Source organism: Aotus nancymaae, unplaced genomic scaffold, assembly GCF_030222135.1.
Source record: "Aotus nancymaae isolate 86718 unplaced genomic scaffold, 86718_ANA_hifiasm-v0.15.2.pri h1tg000072l, whole genome shotgun sequence".
Lineage (NCBI taxonomy): Eukaryota > Metazoa > Chordata > Mammalia > Primates > Aotidae > Aotus > Aotus nancymaae.
Genome location: NW_026988487.1, coordinates 4,874,472 through 4,893,860, shown reverse-complemented (window position 1 = coordinate 4,893,860; position 19,389 = coordinate 4,874,472). Strand labels below are relative to the sequence as shown.

The 19,389-nt window shown below is 43.6% G+C and overlaps 1 protein-coding gene and 1 long non-coding RNA gene across 3 annotated transcripts in view; one reads left to right on the top strand and one right to left on the bottom strand.

Moving 5' to 3' along the window:
• LOC105724754 (uncharacterized) overlaps positions 1 to 19,389 on the bottom strand; it is a 98,040-nt gene that overhangs the window by 58,663 nt on the left and 19,988 nt on the right. For both annotated transcript variants that reach the window (XR_001109105.2, XR_010339123.1), the window contains exons 2-4: positions 7,706 to 7,849; positions 7,386 to 7,539; positions 5,666 to 5,707 (exon numbers count right to left, since the gene is read on the bottom strand). This is a non-coding gene — a long non-coding RNA (uncharacterized LOC105724754). The remainder of the gene's footprint in view (positions 1 to 5,665; positions 5,708 to 7,385; positions 7,540 to 7,705; positions 7,850 to 19,389) is intronic.
• The window catches only part of CA10 (carbonic anhydrase 10), a 539,027-nt gene that overhangs the window by 513,936 nt on the left and 5,702 nt on the right, over positions 1 to 19,389 (top strand). The window contains exons 5-6 of the mRNA XM_012463586.3: positions 2,421 to 2,516; positions 6,930 to 7,002. Of these exons, the coding sequence (XP_012319009.1) occupies positions 2,421 to 2,516; positions 6,930 to 7,002 (169 nt within the window). The remainder of the gene's footprint in view (positions 1 to 2,420; positions 2,517 to 6,929; positions 7,003 to 19,389) is intronic.

The window sequence follows — 19,389 nt, the reverse complement described above, 5'->3', positions numbered from 1 at the left end:
AGTCCATCAACAACTGCTAATAGAAACCAAAGCTCCTGATATCAGAATCCTAGCCAACTTACCTTGGAACAGAGAAGAGGCATGACTTCAGATCAAAGTTTTAAATGTGTTAACTTAAGCTGAAAGCAGAGCACAGCCTCAGCCCTGTACTCACCAGCCCCTTTCTTACAGCTCCTGGCCCCTGAAAGAATCCCACCCTATGGGGTATCCCATGGCCCAAGAGACTTCTTCCTGCCTTTTTCTGGCTTGCAAGCTGGACAGAAGGATCACTTCACTGGATTGCCTTTCACTTCCCTGCTCTGGTGTTCAGAATATGCTGTAACTTCAAGGCATGTCTGGAAGCACTGGCACATCCCCTGGCAGTTTTGTTGGTCACCTGTATCAGTGGGAAGATCTTAGCAGATGGCAGGATGTGTTTTGTTCTCATTAGACGCTTACTCAGCACTGGAAGGGAAGTGTGCTGAGCGTGTGAGAACCCCCCAGTCCCTGGTTGTGTGGGGTATAAGGAAGGGGAGATTAAAAGTCCTGCAGAGGCAAAGCAACCTCTGCCTGTGGTTGCCTTTCTGGTGGCAGAGTATCTACTGCAGAGTCATCTGTCTCCATTGGCAAAACTCATAGGTGAAAAGCCGGTAAGCAAACAGGATATTTCAAGAGCATCAGTAACATGTTCTGTCTTCATGAGAAGTTCCACTACCTGAGGAGGTTCAGGATATTCTCAGATTCAAGGTACTGTCCATCTGATTAGGCATTGATGGGATATTCATGTTCATTGGTTATGTTCCACTTGTTCTCAGCTCTAACTTCCTTCTAGCTGGCAAGCTTTTGATGAACACAAATATCACCCCAAATCAATTAAATCAGAATGTGAGAAGGCATAGACAGGCACAGGTGGGCTTTAAAAGCACCCAGGTGATCTAGATGCACAGTGAAGGCTGCAAACCACTGGGTTTGATATGGTTTTTTTTCCTCAAAGTTCGAGGAAAAGCATCTTTTTTGATCATCACATTTCTCAACTTCTAAAACTTCACCTTTTTTAATGCAATACAAGATCTTGGCAATAATGAGTACTCTCACACTTTCAGAGTCACAAATCACTTCTGCATGCACTACCTTATTGGATTCTCAAGTCAGCCTGTGGAAAATGCTAACACCATTACAGAAAGATATATGATGTGCTTGCTGTGACATTGTTTATAAGCTACAAAAAAAAAAAAAATAGAAACAACCCAAAAGCCAGTAAAAGATGGTTAAATATGTTATGGGGCATTTGTGCAACTGAGAACTCTATAGTTATTAGGAAGACTTGGGGAGGTCTATATGCATTGACTAAGAAAGATAGCTAAAAACTACTTTTAAATTTGAAAAAATCAAGTTCAGAAGCATAATTATTAATCATCCCTTTTCTATGTTTTAACACTCACTGTGGGCTAGCAGATTGTTTTTTATACCTATATGTGTGTGTTTGATTTATAGGCACAAAACAAGCATCCACCAGGATGTACACTAAACTGTTCATAGTTGTATGTATAGCTTGGACTAGAATTAGAAAGAGGTGGCTGGGGGCATCACTGTTTTTACTTCTATATTTTAATTTGTTAAAAAATTTTGTTTGCATACTGTTAAGAAAAAAGTATTTTAAAATCACAGCCTTGAGATGAATTTCAAGGAGAGATAATCATACCCATTTTTCAGAGGAAACAATTGATCCCAGTGATGGGGGGTAACTTGATCATGTGGCTAAAAATTGCTGGAGCATCTGTTTCAACACATATGTATGCTGATACACAATTTTAAAAAATGAATTTAAAAAATTAAGTAACAAGGAGAAGGCTCAGCAGGTAGACTGCTGATCCTTGTTGAAAGAGGAGGAAGTCAAGTCCTGCACAACGAGATGACTGGGGCAGGCCGGTGCATCAGAAGCCTGATCCATCAGCTACTACTCCCTCTTTCAGGCTGGCCAGTTTCATCCCAGGTCACAGCTGACTCAGGACCTAACAGCTCCCTGTTTGCCCCGTGGCTACAAGGAAGATTTACTGGCTGCCAGTAGCAGCTGTTGGTGCAGCAGGGAGACAATGTCCACTCCTGCAGGGCAGTTCCATTCCTAATAAGGAAAATTCACTTTACACACGCTTTAGGGGAAAAGTCCTGAGATGGAGCCAGAGCCAGATGGGCTCTGACCTTATTAAAAGCATGCTTGTTACCATAAAACATTTGCAAATATGTGTGGGCATTTTTGTGTGCGTGTGCATGCATTTTACACACATACATACACATATCATCCTCTGAAATCCCTTCAATTAGGATTGTCTTCCAAGTTGTTCCTCAATATACTTTGCAGTTCACCCTTATGTAGACGCAGATGCTATGCCTCCTACCTTTTCATGTTGGATTATTCTGATTCTCGTTTTTCCTCCTGCCAGGTGCAGCTCATCCACTATAACCATGAGCTATATACAAATGTCACAGAAGCTGCAAAGAGTCCAAATGGATTGGTGGTAGTTTCTATATTTATAAAAGTAAGTCTCTTGCATTCCTTCATTCTTCTCTTCTCACCATCCCCACCTCAATCAGAATACCAATTTACAGTCTCGGTTGGAGTTAGAAATATTAAAAGGGGTGCTATCCATGCCTAAGAAAACTACAGGGTGGTGACTTTTATATATATGAGATTTGGGAAAAATGAGGTCCCCTGCAGTGAGATGCAAAAATGATAAGCTCCATTTCAGAGCATCAGGGCCTGAGGATTCAAGCAGCTTCTGTCCTAGAAAGAAAAAGGGTGCTGGAAACAGGAGCAGGCTTTAAGACCCACCTAATGCAATCAAATCAGAAGGATGTAATACTAGAAGGATGGGTGGCTCACTAATGCCCCACAGGATTAAAGTCCTGTTCGCCATTCAGCTGCCCCTTGTAAACACAAGAAGCAGCAAGATGTCTCTCCCCTCCAGGCACTGCACTAAATAGCTCCTTCCAGCTTCCCCGCAGTTGCTCTGAGCATCATCTTTCTCTCTCACTCTCCTGTTCCTTCATAAACATCCCTGGCAATAAGATCACCCACAATGACTTTATGACATTCTAAGGAAACTCCACATCTCCCTAACAGTCAACAATAACAACATAAAATCTCCAACCAAGCACGTTCCAATTTGTTAAAGAAAATAATAATAATACCAATTACCTTTAACATTTTAGCAGATGTAGAGAGAAGCAGGTATGCAAATTTTTTAATAAAAAAAGAAATTGCTTTTCTAATTGGAAATATAAAAATTTTAAAAAGCAATGTGTGGCAGTTCCAAACATTGGCAGTCACTGTGCTAGCTCCTGGCAAACTTTTGGCCAGATCATTACAGAAAGTGCCCCAATTAGAACTGGGAATCTGATGGAGATGGTCAATAGAAACCCAGCATTTGCCACCAGGAAGTTTTAATAGGGCTCTCATGACGACATCATCATTACTCAGAAGAATGGGCACTACTCCCTCTCCCCGCCCCCCAAAAGCATTTCCCTGTAAAACGGGCACTTCACCCTCCCTGGTCATCAGCACTTCATACCCTCTCCTAACTTCCTCACCCTCCCCTCGGTCAGATCAGGGCAGATCTATGCACTGGGCAGGGACTGAACCGAGCCTCTATGGCATGTTGCTATCCCTGGCCACTAACCTCAACCTCCCCTGGTTTGTCCGTCCTTTGCTTTGTCATTAGCAAAGACAGGAAGGGATATTTGGCCAAGGAAGCATATTTTTAGGCTTTTGTGCTTTTGTGATACTTGACATGACATCTCAAAGGAAACTGGTCCCAGCATAGATCCTAATCGTATCTGTAAATCTCTCCTGGCATCATCACAAACCCGGGACTAATAAACAGTAGATTTCTCAATGCCAGACACTATGATATGCATTTTACACCTATTTGATTGTTTAATAATTAATAAACTCAGAGGTTGGGCATTAATGTTGTATCTTACAGATGAGTAAAATGGTTCAGAGAACCTTTGGCATTTCACCCAAGTTCAGGTCACTTACAACAGCCCAGCCAGGAGAGGACCCAAGTCTTCCCTGACTTTAATACTCATGACCTTATTCTCATTCTATGCCTCTCCGTAGAGCTGGGAGAAAGCAACTAGGGCAAGAAAGGATAAAATGACATTTTAAAACATTCTTCCCATGCTCCCCACAACCCCATGCTACTCATAAGCACAGGGCAAATTCCTTTATCTCTTAATCCAGCCCTGATTATGGCATTGATAACCAACTTGTGCATTCAGCCTGGGCTGCAACTCGCTGTGAAGCCTGTAGATATGTCACAATATTGTCATGCATGTCCAGGAGCTCACCTCCCCCTGTGGCTTTCACAGCACAAATCCTGCCTGCCCCAGCAATGCCTGTCCTTTGGAGGGTGTCTCAGCCTTGGCCCTGACATTGCCTGCCTCGGATGAAGGCTTGAGGCAGTGACTGTCATCCTGGAAGCACAGGCACATTAAAGCTGACAGAGTGATGGATACTCCAGGAAGCCAACAGCAAACTACTGGTGTGTTTCACAAGTGTTCCTATAGAAACGTTCACTCCCACCAAGATCATGACTTGCAGTTAGGTTTGCAGGTCCTGGCTGTTTGCCCACAGGTTGTTGAAAAGAACTTAAGCTATGGACTCTGAGGTCAGTGAAGGGATAATGACTAGCTCCTGCATCTTCTCAGGTCAATTTAGCCCCTAGGGATGAAGCCATTCTTTCCCTGAGCAGACCTGAAGCTTTCTTGCTAGATCTCAAAATAAGCCACAACATTTCTGTCTTTGCTCCACATAATCAACTCCCAGAAAACCAACACCGTGAGTTATCCAAGCTGTGGCTGACCATTAACTCATCTCAAAATTCTGATGGAGCATGGGGTACTACAAGCCAGCCGTCTGCTAGGCACTGGTACCCAGAAATGGGATGAACAAAGCCTTCGGTCTCTAAGGGTGCACAACCTCTTGTAGTTGTCCTCCCCTCCTTCTGAACTCTCTGCCTTCCCTTCCCAGCAGGGTGGGCAGGAATGGGATATGACAAGCCCCACATCCTAGTAGTTTAGCCCTAGAGTTATCGCCCTGGCTAAAAGCTGAGCCATAGAAAAGTTGGAGTTACTGGCTAAAAGGAGATACTTGCTTATCTGTGCGTTTTATTTATCTCTGTCCTCCACAAATCCCCCGCCCTTGCTGTGACCACAGGGGACTGAGATTTGGCTGTAATTGCTGCTCAATCACACACCATTAACTTCCCACTTAAGCTCACTTATACCAAGTACATATTTTATCCTCTCACCCACGCAGCCAACACACTAGAGCCCACAAATCATCTGTGTGCACTTTGGAAATTTTTCAATTATTTTTAATCAACTCAAAAGGGTCTGATCCCAATGTGAGGGCTGCCCAGACTCACCAGGTATCAAAAGCCCAAGGCACCCAGGGAATAAGGTAGATGGCAGATCCCTTACCTGCCACGACAGTATATTCCTAGCCATCTTTCTTTCATGGGATGCATCAGCACCAGAAGTAGGCTCCAAGCTATCTTTTAAACGGCTGAAGAGGATGTCAAAGTAAACACTGTATATAGCACTGAGGGGAGCGACAGTATTCAATTTGGGACTTTTTATATTTAGGGCTGGACTTTTACCTCCACTGGGCTTTGTCACTCACCAAGCTCCCTTTAGTGTGTGTCTCACCACAACAGCCAGGAAACTGCAAAAAGAGACAGATGGAGGGAAAATAAACAGTCTGTGCTTTCTCCAAGCTAAAATTACCTGTTGCTTATCTAATAATAATAATCATCTGCTGCAGTTTTTCCAACCCTCAGATAAATCAGATGTAAAATGTTGATGTGTCACAACATCCGATTAGCTGCTGAGGCATAAATTACAGGGCAGAGCTATGCAAGGTAGGAGAGAAATGATTAGGATGAACAATGGTCCTCCGGAAAAGGCTGAGTAAACGGGGGTTGTTAAGAAAACCCTTTTCTTATGTAGGGCCACATCACAGTCTCATGAATGATGGTTCCCTAGCTGAAGCCCCTGGAAACCTGGTTTCTTCTCCCTAAGGAGGAATTTGAAGCTATAAGGGCATAGGCATAAAATGGGAACTGATCCCTGAACATCTGGTACAATGTTTGGCCCATAATAGACCCTCTGCAAATATCTGTTGGATGGATGGATGGATGGATGGATGGATGGATGGATGGATGGATGGATGGATGGTTGAATTAACATGGCTTATGATATAGTCAATTCATGCAATAATGAGCAGTGATATACCAAGGTTCTATACTACTTCTCAGTTTTTTCCCTTTTCCTGATACCTCTATTCTGGGTACTCTTTCTGTCCCACTCTCTACCTAGATAAATTTCCCCTTCCTAACATGGCAGTCTCTACCTTGCTTAAAAGCCTGACGTGATCTGCCCCTGCCAATCTCTCTAGGCTCACCTCCCATCCTTCCCCACACCCTCAGTTTCAAGTACACTGAAGCCCTTGCATGAGCATGCCTGGTTCTCACTTCCTCATGGCCGTGTACTTACAGATTCTCTGTATGAAATGCTTTTCCTTGCCTTTCCTCCCTTTCCACACTCTACCACCAAAACACTTTGTTAACTTCTACCCATCCCCCCAGACTCATGACTTACATTCTCAGGAGGTGGGCGGTCTTTCTCCAACATCATTACACCAATGACTCAATTATAACACTCTTCACATTATATGAGAATGATTTGTTCATTTACCTGTCTTCCTCTCTAGACTAAGGTGTCCTTGAGAGTAGGGACTCTGGCTTTGATCTCTGAATTTCCAGGTGTCATTGTGTTTGGCTCATGGTAGGTACTCAGTAACTATGAGTGAGTAAGTGAATGCAGGGGGGAGATCTTTGTCCTGCAAGAATGATGCCCAGTCATTAATATTTTCTTTTCTCCTCCAGGTTTCTGATTCATCAAACCCATTTCTTAATCGAATGCTCAACAGAGATACTATCACAAGAATAACATATAAAAGTAAGTTTGATTCAATTTCCTCTATAGCAACTGTTCTATAAAGGTTAGTCCTGCCTGAAGGCAGAAAGCCAGAACTGATGATCTCCATGGGCCCTTTTCAGTTTCATGATGCTGCAATTCCATCGGAAGTCACTCTAGAGAGTGGGGTTTGGCTAAGCAGCAGCTCATTTCGAGCAGAAGTCCCCAGGGTGCCTTTGTCATCCATGCCTGTCTAAGGCAATAATGATTATGGTGGTCATCATTATCCCATGGATTGGTAATGAGCCAGGGGACTCTGCTGGCTAACACGCTCCACCATGTCAGCTGGCCACAGTTGGGGCTTTGCCAATTATGAGATTGAGAAAGCACTCATCAGGTACTCTGGATCCAATCTCAACACTTACAGAAGCCCTCAGCTAGACCAGTTCTTTGTGTGTGGCTGGATCTCCTTTCCAGGCAGAGACAGGATGGCATCTCTCTTATCCACATGTGTGTCCAATGGATATAGAGGACTCTGTCCAGTTTCCTTGGTTTCCAGAGTGTTTTATCCCCAGACTCCTTACACAGAAAAGAGAGAACAGTGCAAAGTTAAAGGAGGAAGGAAACAAGATACTGCTGCCATCCCCAGCACTCCCAGACGTTGCAGGATTTGGGAAAAGTTGTGTTAGATAGCGCACACTAACAGATGAAAAAAGTAAGTATGAGAAAAGAAAACTGTCTTTACCTAATTAGGAATGAGCAGGATACTGGGATTCAAGTCTTGGCTTTGTCCTTCATCATGGAGTTTCCTCACTTTAACTCTGTCATTCATCTTGTAAAGTAAAAAAGTTGAACTTCAAGTTTCCAAATTCCTTCTAGGTCTGGGATTCTGAATCAAGCAATAGGTAAATAATGATTCTAACAAAAGTGAAAAACAGTTTGCAAACATCCCAGCACCCCACAACCCAACATCACCTTGGTGTGCCCTTCACCAAGCCAGGAGCTCAGCTGTGTCTGCTGCTTCTATCTCCAATGCCGATGTGAAAAAAAAAAAAAAAAAAAATGAATGATTGTGTACAGATCTCACCTTGGACTGCCAAGGGAGAGTATGGAGAATCCTTCACTCAGCCATTTACTCACTTATTCGACAAGCATTTCCTGCATGCCTGCCCCATGACAGGCACCTAGCAAGGCCCCAGGGACATAAAGATGGCCCAGGCAGCAGCCCTACACCTACCCAGCGCTCCCTGCCAAATCCCTCCCATCTGCATAGGCTGGGAGGTTGGGAGGGCTGAGGAATGAACCTAGAGAATCCCACTCCACCTAGATAGACATTGCCCAGAAGAATGAATTAAGCTGTCTCCAAGCATCGTCTGCCTTTCCTCATTAGTATTCCTATGGAGTCCTCGCTAAGCACACACTTAGATTGCTCAGCTAAGGGAGATATTTCTGTCTTGTGTGTAAATAGCACATTTATAACTGCCCATAAAAGATTATTATTCTTTTAACTTTTTTGATTAAAAAAGCATGAAAATTAAATAAAATGTTTTCAAATAATCTTGGATTTGCAATTTAGAGACCGTGAAAATGCATGAAATCACACATTAAGCCCCAACACACAGTCTAACAGATTGCCAGTTGCAGAGTCAATCATTAGAGGGACTTTCCTCCCCACCCACCCCCACCCCTACCCCCGGCCTGATTAATATTAAGCGCTGTGGCTTGTGCCACTGAGGGAGGAGCAAGATAGGGGAGGGAGGGGAAGGGGAAGAAGGGAAAGATGGATGGAAGGAAGGAAAGGAAGAAAGGGAGGGAGGGAAGGAAAAGCATTCCAAGTGTGGGGAACCAAATGCACAAAACCTGGAGAGCACTGAAGGCCAGCGAAGAGTTCAGAGGGAGGAAGTGTCTTCATCAGCTCTTCATCTCAGTGCCTAAGACAAGGCATGCCCAATGAGCACTGGTGATGGCCAGGGTGAATACAAGGACAAACGGCCTCCTTTAGAAGCAGTGACGGGGCAGAGGGAGTGCTAAGAAAGATGTTCTGGAGCCAGATCTGGAGGCATGTTAAGGTATTTATGCAGAAGGCAGGCAGACATTTAAACACCCTTACCCCCTCTGAAGACACATTCCTAGAAATGCAAATAGAAGCCAGCAGGAACACCCTCTCCTTCTGACCCCCACACTCTACACTTGTCAGGGCCCAGGGAAGAGAAACGGGCCAAAGCAAGATAGAGAGACCCTGGCCTGCATGGGAAAGGTAGCTGATTTGGGCCCCCTAATAACGGGAATTTTGTGCTCCTGTAATCCTGCAGGGAATAATGGAGGTGCCCTCTGTAGTGACCTTTGTCACATACCTGAAGGGAGCAGCACCACAGGGATAATGATGGCCAATTCATGGGAATGACCTCAACACTGCTTTGCCCAGAACACTGTGGCAGAAACGGATTAATTTGCTCAGCAGAAAACCACAGCTCTCTTTTGTCCCTAGGGCAGCCAGCAGGTTGGCCCAAGTGGCAGGCAGGGGAGTCTGGAACAGGAGTCATTCACTAGAACACAGCCAGTGGGTGGGGAACACTAGACTTGAAGTTTCTCCCCAGGCTCTGCAACAGGCAGGTTAGGTCAGCACTGACCCATAAATTCAGGTTAAGATGAAGACAACACCACCTGCTCAGGGGGCCCTATCAGGGTATCCTGCTTTCAACCTTCTAAGTGTGCCAAAGAGAGAAATCAACCCACACTCCATCATTTCTACCACGCTACTGAGACACCTAACCTCCACCCCTGCCCATTCTACTGCTGCTACCCAGAACTGCATCCCAGCATAGCTTCAATTTGCCCTTCTCATTTACATGCCGTATCTACTCTGCAAGGTGCTGAGCCCCAGGAATATGGAGTGATGCTCACTGAGCACTTTCCATACATCAAGGTCTATGCTTTATATACAGGCTCCTTACCGAGTGCTCACAAAGTCCTGCAGAGTGGTACGATTGCCATCCCCAGTTTACAGACGGGAAAATCAAGGCTTCAAAAGTGAAGTCATGTGACCAATGACTCACACTGAGTAATTGGCTGTATCAGTCAGCAGCTTCTGCATAATAAACAAGCATTCAGTGATAAGCATCGAATTCCTGTTGCTGCCTCTGTGGGTTGGTAGGGGTGGCTTTGCCTCCAGCTACAGAAGCAGCTCAGCTCCACATGGCTGTCATTTTTCTAGGATCAAGATGATGTCCAGGGCAAGTACTTCTCATGGTGGAGGGCAGAAATAAGTGATGTGACTTAAGGCCCAGTCATGAAACTCACACACTCACTCTGTCCACTTCCACAAGCCAAAGCAAGCCATATGGTCAAGCTGAACATGAAAAATCCTCCCAAGGAGAAGAAGATGAGGAAGAAGGGAACATTTCCTGAAAAAATAGTCTATTCTTCCACAGTGGAAGAGCAAGGATCCAAACACAGGTCGTCCCGGGTACTGTTTCCTCTGTCTTTTCCTTCCTATAGTGCTTTCTCCTTAAGGAGCAAGGAAAGCTTAGCTCTGGGGTCTTAAAACTAATTGCAATACAGATACTTTCATAGAATGTGAAAAAACAGCACGTTTTTCTCTTAATTCCAACTTTGGTTCAGTTTGAAAAAGCATCTCTTCACTGTTTGCATGTTCCTCCACTTGAAAGGGACATATACTAACCACACAACTGACGGGAACTTTGGCAGTTCAAGTCCATCCTGACCCAAGCTCTCTCCAACTCCTGCCTGGCCCTGAACATGGGATCTCCAGTGGAAATCGATCATTCAGAGGGACACAGTGACATTGCCATTATTGATATACATAGTCACCAGAGAAGGCACAGAGATTAATTCTAGAGGGGGTCAGTCTTCTGCACATCTGCCCCTTGAAGGTCATTGTCCCGAGAAGCCAATCTAGGACTTTAAGCAGAGTGACATAATCTCTGACAAAAGGATCACCTCATTGCTTGGTTGAGAATAGACTACAAGGGGTAGAGTCAGCAGTAGAAGATGATTGCAGCAACCCAAATTAGACGATGGCACTGATCATGACCAGGTTGATGGGGATTGGCAGGGAGGTTGTGAGAAATAACTGGGTATATTTTGAAGAAAAAGACAAGAAATGTACTGCTATCTGATAATATATCTGATGTTTTATGTGAGAGAAAGAGGGGAGTGAGGGATGACTAAGGCTTTTAGCCTGAGCCACTGGAAGGAAGACATTTTCATTAACTGAGATGGGGAGACTGGATGAAGCAGATTCGTGGGTGGGAAGGAAATCAGAAATTTTGAACATGCTGAGCTTGAGATGTTTATAAGGTACCCAAGAAGAGGTGTGGAGTAGGCAGTTGGCTATATGAGTCTGGATCTCAGGAGGGAGAACTGGAGATATAAATGTGGAAGACATTGGCACCCAGATGGTGTTTAAATGCTGGTGAAATCCTGGGAGTAAGAATAAATAGAGAAGAGAGGCGGGACGTGTCCTCACTTTTGAAAGAGCAACTCAGATCTCCATGACTTAGGATTGAAAATCACTGCTAAAGATATCTTTAAAATCCCACCCTGGAAAAGGCTCCGGCGTGGCTGCCTCATCAGCTCGCTGAGAAGGTGCAGGGAGGTGCTGCAGGCATGGAGGCAGCGGGGTGAAATCACAACATGGCAGCTGGAAGAGATACCGCCCATTTGCCCGGTTTGTAGGATTGGGCACACGATGGATGACCAAAAAAGGGGGTGAACTATGCAAAATCATTCTTCTGAACCAGCTAAGAAAATCAATGCCAGGGAATTTATAAGAGGAGGAAAGAGGGAGAATCTCGCCAAAAGGATTGGGAATTTTGGAAACTAAATGCCATGCTGGTAAAGGCACCACACTCATGGGAGGCAGTGTGTTCAAGTGAAGAGAGATCTGGGCTCCTATCCTGGCTCTACCAGTTCCTTTGTTGCCTGACTCAAGCCAGCTTCTAAACATCTCCCTCATCTGTAAGAGGAGGATATTAATGCTGATATTGAGAGGGCTGTCGTGAAATCAAACAAGGTAATGAGTCAGTTGCCTGAGCAATGAGTGGTATAAACTAGGTGTTCAATAAATGTGTATTTCTAAGTTGTCCTAAGGTATGTGGCTGTCAAATCCAGCTTCCTGCAGGGCAGGAGGCAGGTTGCTATGACACCAAGTAAAAATTATGTTGAAGATAAATGCAATACAGGACACACAGGCAACAGAATTTGCTTACTTTAAATGAAACACCGCTCCTGTGCTTGAATCCATGCAGTGGATGGTAATGACTTAATGAGATTCTACTACTTTCCTTGCAAGCTTAGATTTCATATGTCTGAGTGAAACTTATAAAACACTCTGAGTAACTGGGACTGGCAATGGAAAAGACCAGCCTGAATTAAATTCAGGCTGAATTTAGAAAGTCTTCTAAAGAAAATCCATTTTATTAAAGTCAAATTCCCCTTCAACAGATTGGGAATTAAGACTGAAATCATGACATTGAAAAATAGATTTTCTGAATGGATTTTCTGGAGGAGATACTGGTAATTTACTTGAAGTATTTTAATTTTTTAATGTAGTGTATTGGAATAATGCTAATATCCCTCTATTTTTCTGGTGTTAATTAGCATTGATTAACAGAACCCCAATTAAATAAAAGGTAGTATTCTTATCATTTTAGTATCTACCTGATTTCATTGAGCCAGAATTTTCTTAAAAAGAGATTTTATGCTATTTTCAAGTGGCTAAACTAGTGACCAATGGAATGCAAAGAGCCTTCTTAAGTGGGTAAGAGGGAATAGCTTTCAGAACATTGCATATAAATGATCACTTGCTTCCAACATCCTGGGACAGTATTATTTTGGTAGCTTCATTCTCCTTCAAAGTCACATGCCTCATTCATTTCATAGTTAATAAATACAATGGTGAGCTTTAGTCCAATAAGAATCCAAAGGATCACAAATTTCAAATTTAAAAAGGTATGGCGGCCGGGTGCAGTGACTCACGCCTATAATCCCAGCACTTTGGGAGGCCAAGATGGGCAAATCACCTGAAATCAGGAGTTCAACACCAGCCCGGCCACCATGGTGAAACACCATCTCTACCAAAAATAAAAAAATTCACTGGGCATGGTGGCAGGCACCTGCAATTCCAGCTACTTAGGAGGCTGAGGCAGGAGAATTGCTGGAACCTGGAAGGTAGAGGTTACAGTGAGCCAAGATCACGCCACTGCACTCCAGTCTGGGTGACAGAGTGAGACTCCATCAAAAAAAAAAGAGAATATGGCTATTGTCTTAATGTATTTCCTCTAAGGAAATGAAACCACACCACTGAAGGCATTTGGAGGAGAGCTTTTAAATAGCTTTTAAATACAGTGTTTTGACACGTGGCATAAGCCCTTTAAAGCATCTTTTTCAGTCTTACCTGTTTATAACTTTGCTTTCTGTACCCCACCCCCAAATCTTCTATTCAGCTAAAAGATGAATGTGTAGGCAAGGACCGACCAACTTGGAACTGCCTTATACCTCTCTGTTCTTTGGGAAGTGTTTTACGTGCTGCTCCTCAGAGGGATGCGATGTTAAATGTGATGAAATATCACCAAGGAGTTTAAGCATATTGCTCCTGGTGCCTTTCTCTATGCTTAATTGAACTTGTACTTTCATTTCAAAGGAACGGCTTAGGAAATGTTTTCACAGAATTCGAAATGCAGCACACCACTTTCCATGTTGCAATCTAAGTAGTTACTAATGTCAGCAAGGAATAGAACAGGAGCAGCTTACCTCCATGAATCCAATTCTCAGAGGCCCCTTTTTCCATTTATTGTTTGTGTAAAACAAAATATCATATTACTTCATTCTTTAGTAATTGCCTTTTTTCATTTCAGTTAAATTTGCCTCAGATTACAAGGGGAAATGTCATTCTATATGAGAAAATTGCCAAATAGTTCCATATTGATCAGGAACAAGCTTAGTATTGATCTCTGAAACTGCCATGCCTTGTTCTCATTGGAATCATTCTCTTCAAATGGGAACTTCATAAGCAGGAAGCCAGGCAATATTAAATCTCATCAGTGGCCCACATGAGTAAGCACAATGCATTTAACAGAGGCTGCCTGTTAAATGCAGACTAGAAAATAAAATAAAATAAAGCTCAGACTGAGGGAAAATTTCCCTCCACCCACCCCATGCCGTCCTAGGCATTTTATCATAGTGTACGTCTCTTACAAAAAGAAAAAGTGAACTTGGGAGTTGTAACCATGACTAAGAACTCAGCATAAGATAAATTACAGATTCATCAAAAATGTATCATAAAATCAAAGGTTCAGCTGTCAACTTCTGCAGCCATTTGAAATAATAAAATTGGGCTACAAGCTATACACAAATATTCTACACTTACTGATTATTCAAGATCCAACGGGTCTTCCTTTACTATAAAGATATAGCCAACACATAAAAAATTATAACACTGTACCTAAGATAAATTTGGCTAACAAGCTTGTGTATGTTGGAAGATGTTTTTGGACCCATAGAAAGAATTTTTTATAATACCTGATGATGCAATTTTCCATGACTGTTTGGTACCCTCAAGTAGGAGGTTATGTTCTTTTCTATGAAGGAAAAATGAGTTGCTGGCAAAGCTACCATTAGAACTCAGACTTGAATTAAGACTCTCAACTTGACATCTAGGATTTGCCCTTTATAAGCTATTTTCTCATATGACAAGTAAATAGACAGGTGATAGAGATATGAGAGAGAGAGAGAAGGAATAGGTAAAGAAACCTCACTATAAAACTATTCATGAAACTTGATGTGAACATCTGTCATCACTTCCTCCAATAAATATTCTTAGAGCTAGCAGACGCATACATGATCACTCCCATTGGCCTCTGAGCTTCGTCCCAAATTTGCATCTTTGCTCACAAACAACTCTGACCTCCTCTAGATCTTTGCATCCTTACTCATGAATAGAGCCATGAAAGTATCAAGAGGAGAATCCCCATTCTGGCATATTGGTTCTCAGTCTCCTTTCTGTCTATAATGCCCAGACAGTAACGCTGATAAAAATCAAACAATGGTTTTCTGCTGGCTGCTATATGGACAAGATAGTCTGTGACTGAAAACTAGTTCCTGTCCTAATTGGCCCTGTAAAAAACCCAGTGACATTAGGGCTGAAAACTTCTGTTTTACTCATGTTCTTTTCTTGGGTCCCTCCTGCTTCTGTCCTATCAAACATACTAAGCAAGCTTCAATAGAGAGAAAAGAAGAGGCAAAAAGGTAGCCAGTGGTTTTCAAATGCCAATACCTAAAAGATAGACACTGATGTAATGGCAGCCTTTGAGGCAGCATCATGAGTCATGAAAACAAATATTACATGTTAAATGCACACAGATTCAGCAATGCAAATATGAAGGTACAGGTGTGTTTGGTATGAAACCCTGGTAATACCATAGGGAGGTGGAAACAGGGCAGGCAATCTTACTCTGATGTCTTAGGGTTTGACACATATGGGGGAGATGGTAGGCAGCATGGATTTAAGCTAAAGATGCTGACTAGAATAGAACCGCAGAGATGCTTCCCATCATCTGATAGATGATGGCCTCTTTTCCTCCCTTGCTTCCTACCGAGCACTGCCAGCAGGTAGAGCTGCTGAGCAGAAATCATTTCATTCATTCATTCATTCATGCAGTGTTTACCAAACACCCAGTTTGTGGTGGACTCATGCTGGCATTTGGGGGCTCAGAGATAAAAGATGCAAACACTTCCCCTGAGGGCTCACAGCTTAGCAGGGACAGTCAAATAGGCAAATAATCACTGGCAAGCTAATTCAGTAAATACAGTGAAAGAGGAGGGTGCTGGCCCAGCTGGGGAAGCCAGGGAGTCCTTGCAGAGAGGAGCAGTAGTTATCCCGGGGAAGCAGGGCAAGGACACTCCAGGGCAGGGCAGGAGGACGTGACAAACCTGGACCGCGCCTTGTGCTAGGTGCTTGAAAAGCATGATCATGTTTATTCATCAAACAACCCCATGAGCCAAGTACCCCAACCATCTGCATATTACAGAGGTGGAAACGGAGGCGCAGATGGGTACCTGTGGGTTCAAGGACACACAGACAGTAAGCAACAAAGCCAGCACTCCAACTGAGATGTGAGTCTAAAACTCACACTCTCCACACTGGGTCTTTCAAAGTTCTGTTGTGTGAGGATATAAAAAGGGCAAAAGGCAGAGTAGAAGTATTAACAAGATTCACAGAAAGAACACAATGGGGAGTGAGGATGTCAGGAGAGCAGAAGCTGCCTGTGTCCTCTGATGACTGCTGCATCTTGTAGAGGAAGTGGACTAAGAGGATCTCCTGGCAGGACCTCAGTGGGTAGAGTCTGGGGTATCATCAGCACTACAGTGTTTTGGAAACCTGCCGTGTATGGTAAATCCCTGAGCATAACCTTTGCCTCTTACTCCTAGCCTGCCTCACACCCAGCCCCCAATCTTTTCCACAAATACAGCTGCAGTACAAAGGCTGGTTTTAGTTTCAGAGAAACAAAAAAAATGTTCCTTTTCTTTCCTCCAGTCATGCCTGGAATGCCTTTCTACTGCTTCCTTTACTCCTCCCTGCCGCCCTGAATAAAATAAAATGCAATAATAACAGCATGCTAGAGTACCCAATGTGCACCTCGTGCAAGCTTGGTTAAACAAATCACATTGACCTTTAACAAAAATGTGCCAAATGCTTCCTTCTCTTATTCAATATGTTAATCTTCAGGCCAAACCACCATCAGAGCAAGCCTCATTAAGTGCAAATCTGGTCATGCTACTCCCTGGCTTCAAACCCTTCAGTGGTTCTGCATTGCCTCCGGATGAAGCCAAAGTCCCAGTAGCACAGGGAAGACCTTCTGGAGTGGCCTGTGCTGACCTCACCAGCCACATTTCTCATGGCAGCGCTCTCCTTGCATCTCCACATCCCCCTGCAGCTCACACTCCATCTATCCCCAAATACACACCACTCTTTCCTTGGCTGTCCCTCTACTGTGGCTCTGTCTACAGTGCCCTTGACACCCTACCTCCTTGCCAGCTACACACTGATCACCTGCTGCTGTTTTAGATGCAGTTCAAGTCAACTCCTCAATTTATTCCTTCCCGAGTCCCCTATACCCACACCCCAGGCAGAATTCACAGCCTCTCTCTGGCCCTAGTGCAGATTGATGTCATTGTCTCTATGATGCCTTCTGCATTCACTTAATTATTTCCTACTCATTTATACCTGGCTTAGTGCCCGACACATATTAGGGACTTAAGAGGCAGTCTGAGACAAATGCTGATATCCAATGTCAACTTACTGTGCTGGCCCCTGATGTAACTCCCAAGGTCCCTCACGTGGGTGTGTGCCCTGGGCACGGTGGTTTTGTTATGGAAGCGTCTGCCCAGACAGGCCATAGAGCAGACCCAGGCCGGCTATATTGCAAACGCTGTGTCTCTCTTGAACAGGTCCTTGTTCCTTGGTGTTTTGACAGAAAGGTAGAAACACTGAAATGAAAAGTGAAAGAAAGTGCTTCCTCCTAGGGCTGGTCTCCAAATCCAGCTTAATGGAGCTCTCTTCCTCAGAGGCTATGCATGGATGGAACCCTGGAGGGGTTCCCTTACCCCATCAAGGGAGTAGGAGGCCAGGAGGGGCAGCTTTGAATGGAGTAGGCAAATTGTATTTATATCATCCCAAACCATTAGTTCCATTGATTTGTTCAAAATTTAATAGACAAAGCAACACTGAAATTCAAGTTCCCTTGGCAAAGGTGGCTCTTTCTTATCAGAGAAAGCTGAATGAGCAATTACTAGAGGAAGAAATGGAGGAGAGGGCATCTTTGCCCAGGAAAATAAATTAGCAGCATTAATTAATAGGTAAGTACAGGCAGGTCAAGGTGCACTTATTACGGTGACATTATAGCCTACACATCTTTATTTTGCCATTTGTTATCTATCTCTCCAACTAGAATAAGGGCAGGGAATGCATCTTTCTTGTTAATTGCTCTGTCCCCAGAGCTTAACACTGTGCCTAGCACGAAGAGGTTCTTAGTGAATAATTGTTGAATGAACAAATGACCTTGGTCTGGAGGTCGGAAGATCCGAGTTCTAATTTCCACTCTGCAGTCACCAGCTACCCCTGTGACCTCGGGCAGGTTACTTTGCCTCTCTGATCTTTCATTTCTTGTCAGTGAGGATGCTACCATCTGCTTGACCCATCTCATTGTGTCAGTGAGGTTCCAGCTGTATGCGAAAGTCCTCCGTTACCATATATGTGCACAATACTAAACTGAAGAGGTTACCTCAACCACTGAAGAGTGAGTCCTTTCCCACAGGGAGTTAGACAGATGGACGAGGGAACATGTGTGCATCCATGGGCCTGGGGAGCCAGTCTTAGCCCTCTGCCAGCCAGGCTTTGGGACCCTGCCATGTGTTCTCCAGGTCTCCTGGACTGGCCACAGTGATGAATGCTCATGTCACCCATAGGGATGTGATACCTCTGGAGACACAGATCTGGAATCACTGGGATACAAGTGACGGCAAGTGAGGCCATGGAGGTAGATAAGCTACTCTCAGATGAGAGGATAGAGTAAGAAAAGAAGGGAGCCTTGGACTGATCCTTGGGGAATTGCATCACTGAGAGAAGCAGGCAGAAGATCAGGAGACAACAGAACCTGAGAAGGAATGGCAAGAAAAATGGAAATACTAATTATGTTGTTTTTGAAGCCAGCAGAAGAGAGCAATCATGTGCTAAAAGAAAGGAAGAAGGATCATGAAGAGGGTAGGAGATGAGAGATACATGGCAATTTACTGATATTTTAAAACTCCAATGCATACAATTTTATCAAAAATATAACCAATACGTTGAATAAAAATTAACAGGAAAAACACCAAAATGCTGATAGTAACAGTTTTAGATGATTGAAATTGTTTTCTTTTTCTCTTTTTCATATAGTCTGAGATGTACTTATGTCATTTTTACCACTGAATTACTATATTTAATAATACAAGATATATGGGTATGAATACCTCAAATAGGTGTAAGAGAAGAGGCTATCTGCATAGACCTGAGAGAGAGGAAATCCACAAAAAAAATCAGTTGTTGAGCTTAACCACAGAATCTCACAGTGGGATTTGGCCAGATTTACTTTTTTATCCAAAAATATTTTCTTATTATTGTTTTAAGAATGGTCACCAGGTGACTTTCAACAGTCTTGAAGCTTTAATTGTCCATCTCATGATAACTGTAATGCCTAGGAATCCAGATCTCAGGGACTGGAACCGAAGACTCCCCCAACAATCCCTGTGGTAGACGGCATTGCTTTACACCTCAGCGATGCTTAGGGTCCCATCCTGTGGAAGGAATGTGCTTCCTCGCATCCCTGACATCAGCCTTAACCATGTGACTTCTTTGGCCACCAAAACATG